General features: G+C 45.2%; 1 protein-coding gene across 1 annotated transcript in view; it reads left to right on the top strand.

The window, feature by feature from the left end:
* The window catches only part of LOC147123442 (urea transporter 2-like), a 138,611-nt gene extending 124,653 nt beyond the window's left edge, over window positions 1-13,958 (top strand). The window contains exon 9 of the mRNA XM_085973149.1: window positions 12,909-13,958. Coding sequence (XP_085829275.1) covers window positions 12,909-13,076 — 168 coding nt within the window. The 3' untranslated portion in view covers window positions 13,077-13,958. The remainder of the gene's footprint in view (window positions 1-12,908) is intronic.
* The last annotated feature ends 4,507 nt before the right edge of the window (window positions 13,959-18,465 follow it).

The raw sequence follows: 18,465 nt of genomic DNA, 5'->3' as shown, positions 1-18,465 counted from the left end.
AAGGGGAGAGAGATAAATCAGGTAACTATAGGCCAGTCAGCCTAACATCAGTGGTGAGGAAATATCGACAGACCATAATCCGGGACGAAATTAATTGTCACTTGGAAGAACAAGGGCTAATAAATGACAACCAACATGGAATTTTTAACTGCAAATCGTGTATAACAAATTTGATTGAGTTTTTCAATTAAATAACAGAGATGGTTCATGAAGGTAGTGCAGTTGATGTGTATATGAACTTTCAGAAGGTGTTTATTAAAGTACCACATAATAGACTTGTTAGCAAAATATAAGCCTATGAGATTAAAGGGGCAGTGGCAGCATGGATACGAAATTGGCTAAGAGACAGAAAGCAGAGAGTAGTGGTGAATGGTTGTTTGAAAATTTGTAGATGACACAAAGCTTGGAAATGAAAATGAGTAGCAGATTTCAGGAGGACATAGACAGATTGATGAAATGGCAGACACATGGCAGATGAAATTTGATGAAGAGAAGTGTTAAGTGATGCATTTTGGAAGGAAAAATTAGGAGAGGCAATATAAATTAAAATGGTACCATTTTAAAGGGGGTGCAGGAAAAGAGAGATCTGGGATTTCACATATACAAATTTTTGAAGGTAGCAAGACAGATTGATAAGGCTTTTAAGAAAAATCATATGGGAGCCTTGGCTTTATAAATAAAGGCTTAGAGTACAAAAGCAAGGAAGTTCTGCTAAACCTGGTTAGACATCAGCTAGAGTATTGTATCCAATTCTGAGTACCACACTTTAGGAAGGATGTCACGGCTTTGGAGAGGGTGCAGATTTTCTAGAATAGTAACAGGGATGAGGGAATAACAGAAAATGCTGGAAAAACTCAGCAGGCCAGGCAACATCCGTGGAGAGAAAATAGGGTCAACGTTTCGGGTGAAAACCCCTTTGTCAAGACTAAAGAAGCACAGGAAATGAAATGGATTAAGAGGCCAGGCTGGGAGAGAACAAAAGAGAAGAGACGTATTCAAAACGAGACGAGATGGTGATAGGACTAGTGGAGACAAAAGACGGCTCTAGATTAGATGTGAAATGCGCTGGCAGGGTGGGAGACAGCTGCCATGTGGGAGAGAGAGAGAAAAAAGAAAGGTGGGGGGGGGAAGGCCAAAATAAAGGTGTGGATAAAAAATATAAGTAAAAATGTAATAGGGGCCGAGGTTATGATCTGAAATTGTTGAACTCGATATTGAGTCCGGAAGGCTGTAAAGTGCCTAATCGGAAGATGAGGTGCTGTTCCTCGCGTTTACGGTGAGCTTCCATGGAACAATGCAAGAGGCCAAGGATGGTGAGGTCTGAGTGGGAATGGGGCGGTGAATTAAAATGACAGGCAACCGGAAGCTCGGGGTCATCCTTACGGACTGAACGGAGGTGTTCCGCAAAGCCGTCACCCAATCTGCGTTTGGTCTCCCCAATGTAGAGGAGACCGCATTGTGAGCAGCGAATACAGTATACTAGATTGCGAGAAGTACAAGTAAATCGCTGTTTCACTTGGAAGGGGTGTTTGGGGCCCTGGACAGTGGGAAGGGGGGAGTTATAAGGGCAGGTGTTACAAGTGCAGGAGATGCAACACCTGCCCTTATACCTCCCCCCTTCCCACTGTCCAGGGCCCCAAACACCCCTTCCAGGTGAAACAGCGATTTACTTGTACTTCTTGCAATCTAGTATACTGTATTCGCTGCTCACGATGCGGTCTCCTCTACATTGGGGAGACCAAACGCAGATTGGGTGACGGCTTTGCGGAACACCTCTGTTCAGTCCGTAAGGGTGACCCGAGCTTCTGGTCGCCTGTCATTTTAATTCACCGCCCCATTCCCACTCGGACCTCACCATCTGCGGCCTCTTGCATTGTTCCACGGAAGCTCACCATAAACGCGAGGAACAGCACCTCATCTTCCGATTAGGCACTTTACAGCCTTCCGGACTCAATATCGAATTCAACAATTTCAGATCATAACCTCGGCCCTTATTACATTTTCACTTATATTTTTTATCCACACCTTTATTTTGGCCCTTTCCCCCCCCCCCCCCCACTTTCTTTTTTTTCTCTCTCTCCCACATGGCAGCTGTCTCCCACCCTGCCGGTGCATTTCACATCTAATCTAGAGCCGTCTTTTGTCTCCACTAGTCCTATCACCATCTCGTCTCATTTTGAATACCTCTTAATGTCTCTTCTTCTCTTTTGTTCTCTCCCAGCCTGGCCTCTAAATCCATTTCATTTCCTGTGCTTCTTTAGTCTTGACAAAGGGGTTTTCACCCGAAACGTTGACTCTACTTTCTCTCCACGGATGTTGCCTGGCCTGCTGAGTTTTGCCAGCATTTTCTGTTGTTATTTCGGATTTCCAGCATCTGCAGTATTTTGCTAACGTACAGGGATGAGGGACTTCAGTTATGTGGAGAGACTAGAGAAGCTGGGATTGTTCTCCTTAGAGCAGAGAAAGTTAAGGGAAGATTTAATAGAGGTCATAGAGTCAAAGGGCTAGATTTTCAGTATAGACAGTTTTGGGGCGCTAACCTTAGCGCCCGCCCGAAGTTAGCGCCCGCCCCAAAGTAGCGCCCCGTTGCCGGAAATTCAGTGGCTTCGCCCTAAGAGGTTGGTGGAGCGCTAAAAGAGGCGTTCCACTACTATCTTTAGGCGCTAAGCCGGCGGTGCAGAGCGCAGCACCCGAGCTCGGGCGCAGCGCACGGCAGACACTCTGGTGCCAGTGAGCTCTTAAAGGGGAAGGGTGCATGTGTTTTTTGAGGAGGAGGAGGAGGAGGAGGAGGAGGAAAATATAAATACACCGTTCACAACAACACACAACAACACACTGGATCCTTCCACACAACACATGCAGACTGCCGTTTATAGTGCAGGAGGAGTGCCCTTTAATTTGCGCTCCCCAGGTTGTGTTGCGTTCCATTTTACAAACGCTCTGGACGCCAGCCGCACAATGGGGCGGTCCGACTGATGTTTGGATTCGGGGCGGCCAAAGGGCGTTGCACGAGGATGTGACGTCATTTTCTGCGCGCGCATCCGGGCGGCCGCTAAACTTTGCGCCGGCGCTAACGGGCAACTTAATTTGGGGCGGGGCGCAAATTGCGCTGCGCCCGGGCGCTACATGAATAGCGCCCGAAAATCACTTCTCTTAAGGCGCTAATGCTGCCGCAAGCAACTAAAAATCTAGCCCATAGAGTTTTACAGCACAGAAAGAGGCCCTTCGGCCCATCGTGTCCGCGCCGCCCATCCACCCCTGTCCTGTCTAATCCCATTTTCCAGCATTTGGTCCATAGCCTTGTATGCAATGGCATTTCAAGTGCTCATCCAAATGCTTCTTGAATGTTGTGAGGGTTCCTGCCTCTACCACCCTTTCAGGCAGTGAGTTCCAGATTCCAACCACCCTCTGGGTGAAAAAGTTCCCCCTCAAATCCCCTCTAAATCTCCTGCCCCTTACCCTGAATCTATGCCCCCTTGTTATTGACCCCCCTACTAAGGGAAAAAGTTCCTCTTTATCTACCCTATCTATGCCCCTCATCATTTTGTACACCTCAATCAGGTCCCCCCTCAGCCTTCTTTGCTCCAAGGAAAACAACCCCAGCCTGTTTAGTCTTTCTTCATAGCTGAGGCGCTCCATCCCAGGTAACATCCTGGTGAATCTTCTCTGCACCCTCTCCAAAGCAATCACATCCTTCCTATAGTGAGGCGACCAGAACTGCACACAGTACTCCAGCTGTGGCCTCACCAGCGTTTTGTACAGCTCCATCATAACCTCCCTGCTCTTATATTCTATGCCTCGGCTAATGAAGGCAAGTATCCCATATGCCTTTTTAACCACCTTATCTACCTGTTCCGCTGCCTTCAGAGATCTATGTACATGTACACCAAGGTCCCTCTGACCCTCTGTACTTCCTAGGGTCCTACCACTCATTGTGTATTCCCTTGCCTTATTTGTCCGTCCAAAATGCATCACCTCGCACTTTTCAGGGTTAAATTCCATTTGCCACTTTTCCGCCCATCTGACCAACCCGTTTATATCGTCCTGTAGCCTGAGGCTTTCCTCCTCGCAATTTACCACCCCACCAATTTTCGTGTCATCTGCGAACTTACTGATCATACCTTTTACATTCTCATCCAAATCATTTATGTAGATCACAAACAACAAGGGACCCAGCACCGATCCCTGAGGTACCCCACTGGACACAGGCTTCCAGTCACAAAAGCATCCTTCGACCATCACCCTCTGCCTCCTGCCACTCAGCCAGTTTAGGATCCAACGCGCCATGGCACCCTGGATCCCATGGGCTCTTACCTTCTTGACCAGTCTCCTATGCGGGACTTTGTCAAAAGCTTTACTGAAGTCCATGTAAACCACATCCACAGCATTTCCCTCATCCACCCCCCTAGTCACCCCCTCGAAAAATTCAATCAGATTTGTCAGACATGATTTACCCTTGACAAAACCATGCTGACTATCCCCGATTAATCCTTGCCTCTCCAAGTGGAGACTAATTTTGTCCCTCAGAATTTTTTCCAATAATTTCCCTACCACAGATGTTAGGCTCACTGGCCTGTAATTCCCTGGTTTATCCCTGCTACCCTTCTTGTATAATGGTACTACATTAGCTGTTCTCCAGTCCTCTGGTACATCCCCTGTGGCCAGAGAGGTTCTGAAAATTTGTGTCAGAGACCCTGCAATCTCCTCCTTTGCCTCCCACAGCAGCCTGGGATACATCTCGTCCGGGCCTGGGGATTTATCCACTTTTTGGCCTGCTAAAACCGCTAGCACCTCCTCCCTCTCGATGCTAATATGTTCAAGTATGTCACAGTCCCCTTGCCCGATTTCTATGTCTGCATCGTCTCTCTCCATAGTGAACACAGATGCAAAAAATTCATTTAAAGCCCCACCTACATCATCTGGCTCTACACACAGATTGCCACTTTGGTCCCTAATGGGCCCTACCCTTTCCCTGGTTATCCTCTTGCCCTTAATATACTTATAAAACATCTTAGGATTTTCCTTTATTTTGCTCGCCAGTGTTATTTCATGGCCCCTCCTCGCCCTCCTAATTTCTTTTTTAAGTATGCCCCTGCACTTTTTATACTCCTCTAGGGCTTCTTCCGTCTTTAGTCTTTTGTAACTGTCAAAAGCCCCCCTTTTATTTCTAATGCATTTTTGTATATCCCTTGTCATCCAAGGTTCCCTTTGCTTGTTGGTCCCACCCTTGACCTTTACAGGAACATGTTGGCGTTGTACTCTCTCTATTTCCCTTCTGAAAGTCTCCCACTGTCTTGATGTGGATTTTCCTATAAGTAGCTGCTCCCAGTCCACTTTGGCCAGATCCTGCCTTATCATATTAAAATCGGCCTTTCCCCAATTTAGAACCCTTATTTCCGGGCCGTCTTTGTCTTTTTCCATGACCACCTTAAATCTCACCGAATTATGGTCACTATCGCCAAAATGCTCTCCTACTGACACTTCCACCACTTGCCCGGCTACATTCCCCAGAATTAGGTCCAGTATCGCCCCCTCTCTTGTAGGACTTTCTACATGTTGGCTCAAAAAGCTCTCCTGGATGCACTTTAAGAATTCTGCACCCTCTAAGCCTTTCACACTCTGACTATCCCAATTTATATTGGGGAAGTTGAAATCCCCCACTATTATTACCCTATTATTTTTGCACTTTTCTGAGATTTGCCTACATATCTGTTCCTCTATCTCCCCCTGACTGTTTGGGGGCCTATAGTACACTCCCAGCAAAGTGCTTGCCCCCTTTTTGTTTTTAAGTTCTACCCATATGGCCTCATTAGAGGAACCCGCTAATATATCATCCCTCCTTACAGCAGTAATTGACTCCTTAATTAATATTGCAACACCCCCTCCCCTTTTACACCCCCCTCTGTCTCGCCTGAAGATTCTATACCCCGGAATATTGAGCTGCCAGTCCTGACCCTCCCTCAACCATGTCTCCGTGATAGCAACAATATCGTACTCCCATGTGTTCAACAACAACTTCAGTTCGTCCACCTTATTTGCAAGACTCCTTGCATTAAAATAAATGCCTTCCAGCCCTGCCATATTCCCTTTTGCCTTCGCATATTTGCTCTGCCTTGTTTTTTTCTCTGTATTTGGCTGTAAATCACCCCCTGCTATAGCTCCACTCTGTACCCCATCCCCCTGCCAAGTTAGTTTAAACCCCCCCCAGCAGTGCTAGCAAACCTCCCCGCAAGGATATTGGTTCCCCTCTGGTTCAGGTGTAAACCGTCCGACTTGTACAAGTCCCACCTTTCCCAGAAGCAGACCCAGTGATCCAGGAAACTAAAGCCCTCCCTCCTGCACCATCCCTTTAGCCACGCATTCATCTGTTCTATCTTCCCATTCCTATACTCACTAGCACGTGGCACTGGGAGTAATCCAGAGATTACAACCTTTGAGGTCCTGCTCTTTAATCCTTCACCTAGCTCCCTAAATTCTTGCTGCAGGACCTCATCCCTCTTTTTACCTATGTCGTTGGTACCAATGTGGACCACGACCTCTGGCTGTTCACCCTCCCCCTCCAGAATGCCCTGCAGCCGCTCAGTGATATCCTTGACCCTGGCACCAGGGAGGCAACAAACCATCCTGGATTCACGTCTACGGCCACAGAAACGCCTATCTGTTCCCCTTACTATAGAATCCCCTACCACTATTGCTCTCCCACTCTTTTTCCCCCCTTCCTGGGCAGCAGGAGCACCCCCAGTGCCAGGAAGTTGGCTGCTGCTGCCTTCCCCTGGTGAGTCATCCCCCTCAACAGTATCCAAAGCGGCATACCTGTTTGAGAGGGGAATGGTCACAGGGGTCTCCTGCACTACCTGCCTGCTTCTATTGCTCCTCCTGGTGGTCACCCATTTCCTATCTTCCTGTGCAGCCCTTCCCTGCGGTGTGACCAACTCACTAAACGTGTTATCCACGAACCTCTCAGCATCGTGAATGCTCAACAACCCATCCACCCGCAGCTCCAGCGCCTCAATGCGGTTTGCTAGTAGCTGCAGATGGATGCATCTCTGGCACACGTGGTCATCAGGGGCACCGGCAGTGTCCCTGAATTCCCACATAGAGCAAGAGGAGCATATCACGGGGCTGGGCTCACCTGGCATGACCTTCCCTTTACTTAATTTAAATTAATTTACTATCACCAATTAAAAATATCTCTAAGGCACTTGTATAGTCTACCAACAGTCCCTGCTACACCAGAAAAGACCCTAGTAACTATAAACTACAGAGTTTAAGTTTAAAAAAGAGAAATACTCGCCAACCAATCACTTACCTGCTCCCTGGTGACGTCACACTCTGATTACTTTTTACCTCTCTCCTCTGCTGTTGATTTGGTCCCGCCTCGGTCTTCGCGCCGGTTTTAAGTGCCGCCGGTCGCGCTGCTGCTCTCCCACAGGTCCAAGCTCTCTGACCTCGCCTCTGCTGAACCCGCCGGTTTTAAGTGCCGCCGGTCGCGCTGCTGCTCTCCCACAGGTCCAAGCTCTCTGACCTCGCCTCTGCTGAACCCGCCGGTTTTAAGTGCCGCCGGTCGCGCTGCTACTCTCCCACAGGTCCAAGCTCTCTGACCTCGCCTCTGCTGAACCCGCCGGTTTTAAGTGCCGCCGGTCGCGCTGCTGCTCTCCCACAGGTCCAAGCTCTCAAAATTATATGGGGTTTTGATAGAGTACATAAAGAGAAACTGTTTTTACTGACAAAAGGGTTGGGAACCAGAGGACACAGATTTAAGATAAATTATCAAAAAATCTAGGGGGAAATGAGAAGAATTTTTTTTACGCAGCGAGTTGTTATGATCTGGAATGTGCTAACTGAAAGGGTGATGGAAGCAAATGCAATAATAACTTTAAAAAGGGAATTGGATAAATACTTGAAGTGGAAAAAATAGCAGGGCTATGGGGAAAGAGCAGGGGAGTGGGACTCATTGGATAGCTTTTTCAAAGTGCCAGCACAGACACGATGGCCAAATGACCTCCTTCTGTGCGGTATCATTCTACGATTCTATGATTCTCTGAGTATTTTCTGAAAGTGTTTCTCAGCTCTCAAATTTTTCAAGCTTTTTCTCAAGTTTCTTGGAAGAATGAGGAGCAGTTAGAAGAGACAGTAGCCCTGGCTGTTGCCCCTTCCCTTCCTGCATACAGATTCCAGATCATTAAAGTCCCAACAAATGAATGACTTGTTGAGATTTAACAATCCTAACTACACTATGTCTTATCAAAGCTGCAAACTTTCAAGACTTTACCAGACCCAAATTACGTTTTTTTTATTTGTTTATGGACTCTGGGCATCGCTAGCAAGGCCAGCCTTTATTGTCCATCCCTAATTGCCCTTGAGAAGGTGGTGGTGAGCCGCGTTCTTGAACCGCTGCAGTCCATGTGGTGAAGGTACTCCCACAGTGCTGTTAGGTAGGGAGTTCCCAGATTTTGACTCAGCGACAATGAAGGATCGGCAATATACTTCCAAGTCAGGATGGTATGTGACTTGGAGGGGAACTTGGAGGTGGTGGTGTTCCCATGCGCCTGCTGCCCTTGTCCTTCTAGGTGGAAGTGGTCGCGGGTTTGGGAGGTGCTGCCGAAGAAGCCTTGGCGAGTTGCTGCGGTGCATCTTGTAGATGGTACACACTGCAGCCACGGTACGCCGGTGGTGGAGGGAGTGAATGTTTAAGGTGGTGGATGGGGTGCCAATCAAGCGGGCTGCTTTGTCCTGGATGGTGTCGAGCTTCTTGAGTGTTGTTGGAGCTGCACTCATCCAAGCAAATGGAGAGTATTCCATCATACTCCTTACTTGTGCCATGTAGATGGTGGAAAGGCTTTGGGAAGTCAGGAGGTGAGACACTTGCCGCAGAATACCTAGCCTCTGACCTGCTCTTGTTGCCACAGTATTTATGTGGCTGGTCCAGTTAAGTTTCTGGTTAATGGTGACCCCCATGATGTTGATAATGGGGGATTCGGCAATGGTAATTCCATTGAATGTCAAGTGGCGGTGGTTAAGACTCTCACTTGTTGGAGATAGTCATTACCTGGCACTTCCGTGGCGTGAATGTTACCTGCCACATATCAGCCCAAGCCTGAAACATAGAAACATAGAAGATAGGAGCAGGAGTAGGCCATTCGGCCCCTCGAGCCTGCTCCACCATTTAATGAGATCATGGCTGATCATCCAAATTCAGTACCCTGTCCCTGCTTTCTCCCCATATCCCTTGATCCCTTTAGCCTTAAGAAATATATCTAACTCCTTCTTGAATATATTTAATGAATTGGCCTCAACTGCCTTCTGTGGTAGAGAATTCCACAGGTTCACCACTCTCTGGGTGAAGAAATTCCTCCTCCTAAATGGCTTACCCCTTATCCTTAGACTGTGACCTCTGGTTCTGGACTCCCCCACCATCGGGAACATCCTTCCTGCATCTAGTCTGTCTAGTCCTGTTAGAATTTTATAAGTTTCAATGAGATCCCTTCTCATTCCTCTAAACTCTAGCGAATATAAGCCTAATCGACCCAATCTCTCTTCATACGTCATTCCTGCCATCCCAGATATCAGTCTGGTGAATCTTCGCTGCACTCCCTCCATGGCAAGAACATCCTTCCTCAGATAAGGTGACCAAAACTGCACACAATACTCAATGTGTGGTCTCACCAAGGCCCTGTACAACTGCAGCAAGACATCCTTGCTCCTGTACTCAAATCCTCTCGCTATGAAGGTCAACATACCATTTGCCTTCTTAACCGCCTGCTGTACCTGCATGCTTACCTTCAGTGACTGGTGCACACGGACACCCAGGTCTCGTTGCACTTCCCCTTTTCCCAATCTATTGCCGTTCAGATAATAATCTACCATCTTGTTTTTGCCACCAAAGTGGATAACCTCGCATTTATCCACATTATACTGCATCTGCCTAATCACCCAACCTGTCCAAATCATGCTGGAGGTTCTCTGCATCCTCCTCCTGAACGTCATCCAGGCCTTGTTGCATGTGGGCATGGACTACTTCATTATCTGAGGAGTTGTGAATGGTGCTGAACACTGCAGTCACCAGCGAACATCCCCATTTCTGACCTTATGTTGGAGGGAAGGTCATTGATGAAGCAGCTGAAGATGGTTGGGCCGAGGACACTGCCCTGAGGAACTCCTGCAGCGATGTCCTGGGGCTGTGATGATTGACCTTCAACCACCACAACCATCTTCCTTTGTGCTAGGTATGACTCCAGCCAGTGGAGGGTTTTCCCCCTGATTCCCATTGACTTCAGTTTTACTAGGGCCCCTTGATGCCACACTTGGTCAAATGCTGCCTTGATGTCAAGGGCAGTCACTCTCACCTCACCTCTGGAATTCAGCTCCTTTGTCCATGTTTGGACCAAGGTTGTAATGAAGTCGGGAGCCGTGTGGTCTTGGTGGAACCCAAACTGGGCATCAGTGAGCAGGTTAGTGGTGAGTAAGTGCCGCTTGATAGCACTGTCGATGTCTACTATAGTTCTGGTCTAAAGTAAGAATCTTTCTGGCAGTTAGGAAATGCAGCTTTGAAATAAGTGTGGTGTCTTGGGCTAGACATGATCAGAAGAGTTTTTGTCTAGTGGATCAGAATCTGTAGAATGAGCTGCATGCACGAGTTTCTCACAGGAACGGTTGATATTTTTATCATTAGTTTTAGCAGTCTGTATACTGAGCACCCTGCAACTGTTACATAGCTTGCCCAATTCTGCATTATTAAAGGTTTACTTGCATTTATATAGCGCCTTTAACAAAGTAAACCATCCCAGATGTTTCACAGGAGCATAATAAGACAAATAAATTGATACCATATTAAAGAAGGAGACATTAGAACAGGTGACCAAAAACTTGTTCAAAGAGATAGGATTTAAAGGGAAGAGAGAGAGGCGAAGAGATTTAGGAAGAGAATTCCAGAGCTTAGGGCCTAGACAGCATGGCCAACAATGATCGGGCAAAGGAAGTCGAGGATACACAAGAGGCCAGAATTGAAGGAACGCAGAGTCCTCCGGTGTGGGTGGGGGGGTTGGCGGTGTAGGGCTGGAGGAGCTTACAGAGATAGGGAACGGCGAGGCATATGGACGGATTTAAACACAAGGATTAGAATTTTAAATCTGAGGCATTGGTCAACCGGGAGCCAATGTAAATCAGCGAGCAGAGAGGTTATGAGTGAATTGGAGTTGGTGCGAGTTAGGATACAGGCTCAAGTTTATGGAGACTTTAATGCTGTGCTACCGTTGCATTGCACTATGACTTTATAGACCAAACTAGAATTGTACAAACTTATTAGTGTGCAACAAGGCAAAGTATAGCAGGGAGAAAGAAGTGGCATTGACAACATAGAATCTGTTATATCATAGATACACAGACCATATAAGGTAGAATTTTACGAGTTTGTCTGATGGCGGGTAGCTTCATCCTCCGGCAGCAATATTGGAAATGCAAGCTTGCGCTGCCCACAATTTTCCAATTATTTATATTCAAGATTCAAGATTATTTTATTGCCATATGTAACTGGTACAATGGAATGCTTACTCCCCACTCAGTCCCACAATATAAGTATAAATATAAAAAGCAAAAGTAAAAACAAGTATAAATATAGAAACAATAAGCAAATAAGCAAATAAGTATAGCAATGACAGTCCAAGTTGCAGGATATGATGAATATTGCAAAAAGCCTCTATTACCACTGGAAGTAATAGTAATGTAAGTATATGGTAGTATAAGTATAATATATATATTTATATATAAATAAGTATAAGTTAAAATGCAGTGTGCAATGTACAAATGAGTTATAAGTTATATAAGTTATAAGTTAAGGTTAAGGTACAAGAGTCCTATGTGCACACAGTCCAGTGATCAAGAATGTTCTTGTGCGCTCACGGTTCAAGTGATATACAGTTCCAGGGTGGGAGGGAGAATGTGACTATGGTATGTGGGGCAGTGCGGTTTTTATTATATTTATATGTGAGAAATAGCTGACAAACCCAACTTGCACTACGAGTTGCACCTCACTGCAGATTACACTGAGATCAGTGCTTGGACACATCTACAAAACTTTGTTCCCAAGGTGGGTAATTTTTGATGTTGGAAGGAAGTATGGGCTTCCAACTAATAATAAGGTTCCAGAAAGTTTATAGAAAGATTTCATAAAGTATAAAACAAAATTGAAAGGAGATCCAATGGATAAGCTGACTCCAAAGTTAAACCATTGCAATCACGTTAATCCACATCCAGAACCACTTCACATTAATGTGCAAGTGGTAATACAATGGTAGCCTCATTTTACATATATGTCCATGTTAATGGTTGCAGTTATGGTACAGATACTGGATAGTCCCTGGTTATATTGCCAATTCACAACCGTAACAAAGACAGCATTGCTTGGACACATACACAGAGCTCCCTTTCCACAGTGACTTCACTCAGTAACTTTATCCACCAGAGTAGGAAATCATGGTGTCATGAACATTATTTTCTTTGACATAAGAGGAAAAAAACAAAAGCACTTCTAAGTCATTTTGAGTAGAAGTATGTTATATCTGCATTGTACAAAATAAGAGCACAAACTAACAAAAATTCCCAAATTCCCTATAGCCCTTAATGGAATGAATAAATATTAGCTTTGCAGTTTCACTGTTTGTTAAGCTGCATTTATACTGCCATTTGTACTGTTGATACAAACCGGTTTCATGTGCACATCAATGCAAAAATGGCAGTATAAATTTGAAGACTACCAAATACACTAAACTGCTGAGATGTTAGGTCCCCTCCAGGAGGATGTCTCCAACCAAAGCATTCAGTATCAATCCAGCCTCACTTACCTCAGCAGTTTTTTTTTGAAGCAGAACTGATGTTGCCGTGTAACTGTTTCATTTTGGGTTGTTTTCTAGGTCGGATTACCTGCATGCACTTGGCCTTTCTGCCTTTCCACAATTATGTTTCTGCTGATGACCACTAACAACAAAGCCATCTATAAATTAGTACTATGTGAAGTGACCTACCCTGAGAAGAACAGAAGGATTTACCAGGAAATGAAGAAAATGGAACAAAGTAAATGAAAAGAACATTGTGCAAATAATCTTAATGAAAAGTACAACTGTGTACAAGATATATATACATGCAACGCTTCCCTCTTAATTACACATTGTTAATTACATAACCTGCATATTGTATAAATGTCTCAAATGCCCTGATTTTTCCACAGATGAAACGTGTCCCTTCTAAAAGAATATGTTCATGTCCTTGAAATTATGTTGTATATAGCCTTGCCCATTTATTTGAGCTGCTCCCATTCTATCTACTGAAGTTAGAAAGTAAATTGGATGGCATATATGTGGAGTTAAATCCACCTATGTATATGCAGGACCCAACCTGACTGATCCTTAACAACATGACACGGTGAAAGAAATTATATATCCAACAACACAATTTGCATTTAACATACAAAATTAGGAAGGGCGACCAAAAGCTTGGTCAAAGAGGTGAGTTTTAAGGAGGGCCTTCAAGCAGGAGAGGGAGATGGAGAGGCAGAGGGAATCCTGTCCCAAAATGGGTAATAAAGGATGAAGCTGAAAGCTATAAAATTGCAAACTAAAAGAGGTTGGAAGCACATCAAAATAGTAACCTGGGATAGGGAAGCTGTGAAATTTGAAGCTAACATGGTTGCTCTAATGAAATCTTGATGATTTGCTGGAGTAGATTAACTCCCTTTTTTCTGAGCATTGTTGAGTTATTCCTGGGTCTTGACATCAACCAATGGGGTGAAGTACCAGATGGCTGCTATCACCCACCAAACCAAATTGCAGCATGAGTCAGTGCCTTCAGGAGAGCAGGTGAGAAAACTGGAGAAGGAAAAAATCTTCTGTACCTTTTCATCAGTTCTGATCAATGCTTGGCCGCTATGGATCCACATTGCATTAAAAAGTAACAATGGCAATCAACAGCTGGGGTAAATTTTTGTCTTCATGTGTTAGGAGTGTGTGTCAGAAATTCAGGTGTACTCCATCCATTAACTAAAGATGACATTCTTTTAATTAATGGGTGGCACCGCCTAGTGGTTATGGTACTGGACTAGCAACCCACATGTGAGTTCAAATCCCACCATGGCAAATTGTGAAACTGCATTGATTAAATCTGGTAATTTGTGGGCTAGGACCAGAAAATTACCATGAAAGTTCCAGATTGTTGTAAAAACCTAACTGGTTCAATAATGTCCTTCAGGGAAGGGACTCTGCCATCCCTACCTGGTCTGGAGTACATGTGACTCCAATCCCACAATATGTAGTTGACTCAATGCCCTCAAATAAACACTGTGTTACCAGGATTGTCCACATCCCAAGAGAAATAAAAATATTCTGCAGCTTTTCTCTAGACATGGGAATAGTGTTTAGTCAGTTGATAAGTGAATAGTTTCTTAGCAGAAAACTTGATACTTTAATCAGCAGCTTTTGCTGAATCATTCCTTAGTGGTAGGTGCATTAAACATAAAGAGGATAATTTTCCTGGTCTCCTGACTGTCCAGGCCCAGGAGTACCACGATTTCCTGTCCAAGGGAAACCCTTGGTGTCGGCCCGCCCCATGACTGGGCTTGACAGTTGAAAGCAGTGCAGGAGATACGAATACCTCTGCAGGCCTGCACCTTTACCGCTGCAAAATGGACTGTCGCTGGACACCAAGGCCTGTAAAATCAACCCTTTGCATTGTACGTATCGCTGACCACTTATTTGGATAAATCTTCCTGGGTTTTGATGTTGTCTGCACCAGTAGTAAGTAAAACATTCAACTTTTTTTACACACACAGTTTTTCCAATCGAATTGTGTAGTGGCTCTCTCCTTAATACAACGCCGCAACCAAGAAGTAATGGTCAAGCCATTAAAAGAGAGCAGATCACTGGATCAAGTTGCAAGAAAGCTCTGCTTCTCACAAATGCAGATTTCCAGATCTACGAACTAGAGGAAATGCTGAAAGAAGAGGACAAGAATGAAAGCACAGAAACCAAACAGAAAAGCAGAAAAAGCAAAGTGATGTAAAGAATGTTATCTTAATGTCATTTTGGTAGTGTCATTTATGACAGCAAGGCTTCCTATAAAAAGTTTGTTGCTGACAGGATAGTCTAAGGGCTAGAAATTCAGTGCCTTAGTGCCTCCTGTTATTGCCTCCAGGGGGCGATAACGGTGCACTAAGGTCTTATCGCCCGGGCGCGGCAATGTTATTGCTGCCCGCAAAATTCATCTGCCGGATTGCGGTGGCGGTAATCCTTATTGCCACGCCCACCTGCGGCCGGAGATCGTGACACCATCCGGCCACGCATCGCCCCGGTAGCGCCCTGGACCCGAAATTCATTTCCACCCCCTGAAGCAATGCCGAGCGAAAACAACGGCAGCTTCAGGGGACGTGCATCAGGCGACCGGCCGCTTCGGGGGCGATGCTTAAAGGCGAGGTGGCCGAGGTAAGTAAAAAAAAACTTGCCTTAGTTGATCCCTTTTTTTTTGCAGGTTCCTGCCGGCAACCCATCAGCCCAGCACTTTGAGTGAGTGCCGGGCAGATCGCACGGGTTCGCTGCTCCCTTGGTGGTCCAGGTAGGTGCCCTTTCTTTTGCAGAGCCTGCAGTGATGGCCCTTCCCTTTAAGGGAGGGAAGGAGCCTTCCAACACAGCAGCGCTGCACGGCCCAATGTGCAGCACTGCAGAACTCAGCGCCCCGCCCGCTGCCGATCACGCTCCAAAAGGGAAGTGGAGTGCTTGATTTAGCACTCCACCTCTTGGAGCAAGAAAACCAAATTTTTAAAAAGTTAGATACTCAATTGATACCCAATTTCACCCCCTAAGGATTGATAATCGCATTATTTTCTGGCCAATGCTTAGCGTCCGTGACATTGAGGTTAGACTGATAAGGATAGATTTGCATTACAACCGCAACCGAATGCAATGTATCCAAGTTTGCTGACGATACAAAGTTAGGTAGAAAAAGTAAGCTGTGAGGAGGACACAAGGAGACTGCAAAGGGATTTAGACAGGTTAAGTGATTGGGTAAGGACATGGTAGATGGAATATAATGGCCCAGAAATTCGGGTCAGGGGCTTCCTGCAGGTGCAAGCCCCCGATCTGCACTTACCTAGCGCGCTGGCCGTTGAGCTGTGGGACCCCGTGGAATTCCGATCCAGGGCATGGTCCAGCTGCCGGCGCGCAGTGCTTGCGTATCCCAGGGGTGCAGTTAGTTCGAAGCCTCCCCTGGGATCACGTGGGCCATGGAGAGCCAATCGGAGCAGGGAATGCTCCATTCATAAGTCTGACCGGAAGTGCTGTCAGAAATACTACGGGCCCTTTCTTCTTACAAAACATCACTAAATCTTCAAATAATTTTTTTTTTAAATCACATTTTTTAAATAAACTATAAATTAAATGAAATAACTATTTTAAACAATAATTTAAATTTTTGAAAAAAGTAACTATTTTCTAACGGGGCTAAAAATAAACTTACCTTGCTTTAAAGTATTTAAAAATAATAAACCTGTGGAAAAAATGTTTTAATTTTAATTAATTCACCAGTTACCTTGTAAAAAGCAGGCCTTACGCCTGCTTTTTACATTTCTAAATTCTGCAGGCTTACCCTCCCGGGAAAACCTGTAAAGAAAAACGAAGTTCGATGCGTACGCGCAGCCTCTCCCGCGCACGCGTTCGACCTCTGAACCCCTGCTTTCAGGGGAACGGAAGTGCCGGTTTCCCGCGCATGCGCAGTGCATGCAGGAAACCGGCACTTCCATTGGGCCTACAGGTGAGTACCCCATGTATACTCACCCGTGGAGACCCGAATTTCTGGGCCAATATTGTGGAGAAGTGTGAGGCAGGGACAGCAAGCAATTAGGGAAGCAAATTAGAGTATAAGAGTAAAGAAGTCTTACTACAATTATATAGGGCATTGGTGAGACCACACCTGGAGTATTGTGCACAGTTTTGGTCTCCTTACCTAAAGAAGGATATACTTGCTTTAGAGGGAGTGCAACAAAGGTTCACCAGACTGATTCCTGGGATGAGGGGATTGTCCTATGAGGAGAGATTGAGTAGACTAGGCCTATATTCCCCAGAGTTTAGAAGAATGAGAGGTGATCTCATTGAAACATATAAAATTCTTAAGAGACTTGACAGGGTAGATTCTGGGAGGATGTTTTCCCTGGCTGGGGAGTCTAGAACTCGGGGGTCACAGTCTCAGAATAAGGGGTCAGTTATTTAGGATTGAGATGAAGAGAAATTTCTTCACTCAGAGAGTGGTGAATCTTTGGAATTCTCTACCCCAGAGAGCTGTGGCTGCTCAGTCATTGAGTATTTCAAGACAGTGATCGATAGATGTTTGGATACTAAGGGAATCAAGGAATTTTGGGATAGTGCGCGAAGGTGGGGTTGAGGTAGAAGATCAACCATGATCTTAATGAATGGTGGAGCAGGCTCAAGGGGCCAAATGGCCTACTCCTGCTCCTGTTTCTTATGTTCTTATGTTCTAATCTTACAGTCTCTTTAGTGAACAGTTCATTATCTGGACTTTAAAACTCATTGAACAATAGGGTTGATTTTACAAATCACACTTGCATCAGGGAGCTTTATCCATTTTAATAAGTAGAAAATGATGGCAAGTACACATCCAAGTTTCCAGAATGCACTCCAGTAGGTGAGGTTCATCGGCAGAGGGACAATTTTGCAAAATTGAACAATCGCCCTAATTTTTTTTCAAACGTAACTTAAGGAATAAAAGAAAACCATGAGCACTAAAATATAGAAAATGCTGTGTGCACTGCGTGCGATCCGCATTTGAAAGCGGAAGATTGGTTACCTAATTGCTGTTTATCTTCGGCACATTTTTTTTAACAAATAGATGTTTCTTTGCTGGATTGCCTACACATAATATGTAATTAGTTAAAGGTTTCTCTGTCAAGTATTCAGAACTGCCTTCACTGTCAGAAAGAGTGACCAACGAACAGGAATGTCAGTAGAGACAGGAATGGGTGCAGCTGCTGAATGTATTCTACTCCCAGATTCTATCAGCTACCGAGCTCATGGAATATCCAGAAAAGACCAAATATGAAGTCTTTCATTTCTGCTTGTAATTGAGCTTGACATCAGCTGGTGTGGCTTCTCTAGGCAAACAACCAAGTGTAAATTATGAGTTCTGAACACTTACTATGCAATTGCTAATCTAATTGTTGCAAGCACGAGATATAAGGTGCTCCTACGTGAATGAGAGCAATAAGAGTATTACAAGATTTTCACACTTTTCCAATATGAGAAATAGTTATTGCATTTTATATAGTTACCTAAGACATATAGGCAAATCTAACGAAATAGCGTGCGCGACCCAGTCCCGCTCAACAGGAGGGCAGGTCAGTCAACCAGGCACAGAGGGCATTGCACCTGATTCACAGCCATCCCAATTTTCACTTAATAATTTTAGTGACCA

Source organism: Somniosus microcephalus, chromosome 2, assembly GCF_052327205.1.
Source record: "Somniosus microcephalus isolate GS21.2 chromosome 2, FLI_Smic_1.0, whole genome shotgun sequence".
In the NCBI taxonomy this organism is placed as follows: Eukaryota; Metazoa; Chordata; class Chondrichthyes; order Squaliformes; family Somniosidae; genus Somniosus; species Somniosus microcephalus.
This window is presented reverse-complemented; position numbering and strand designations above follow the sequence as displayed.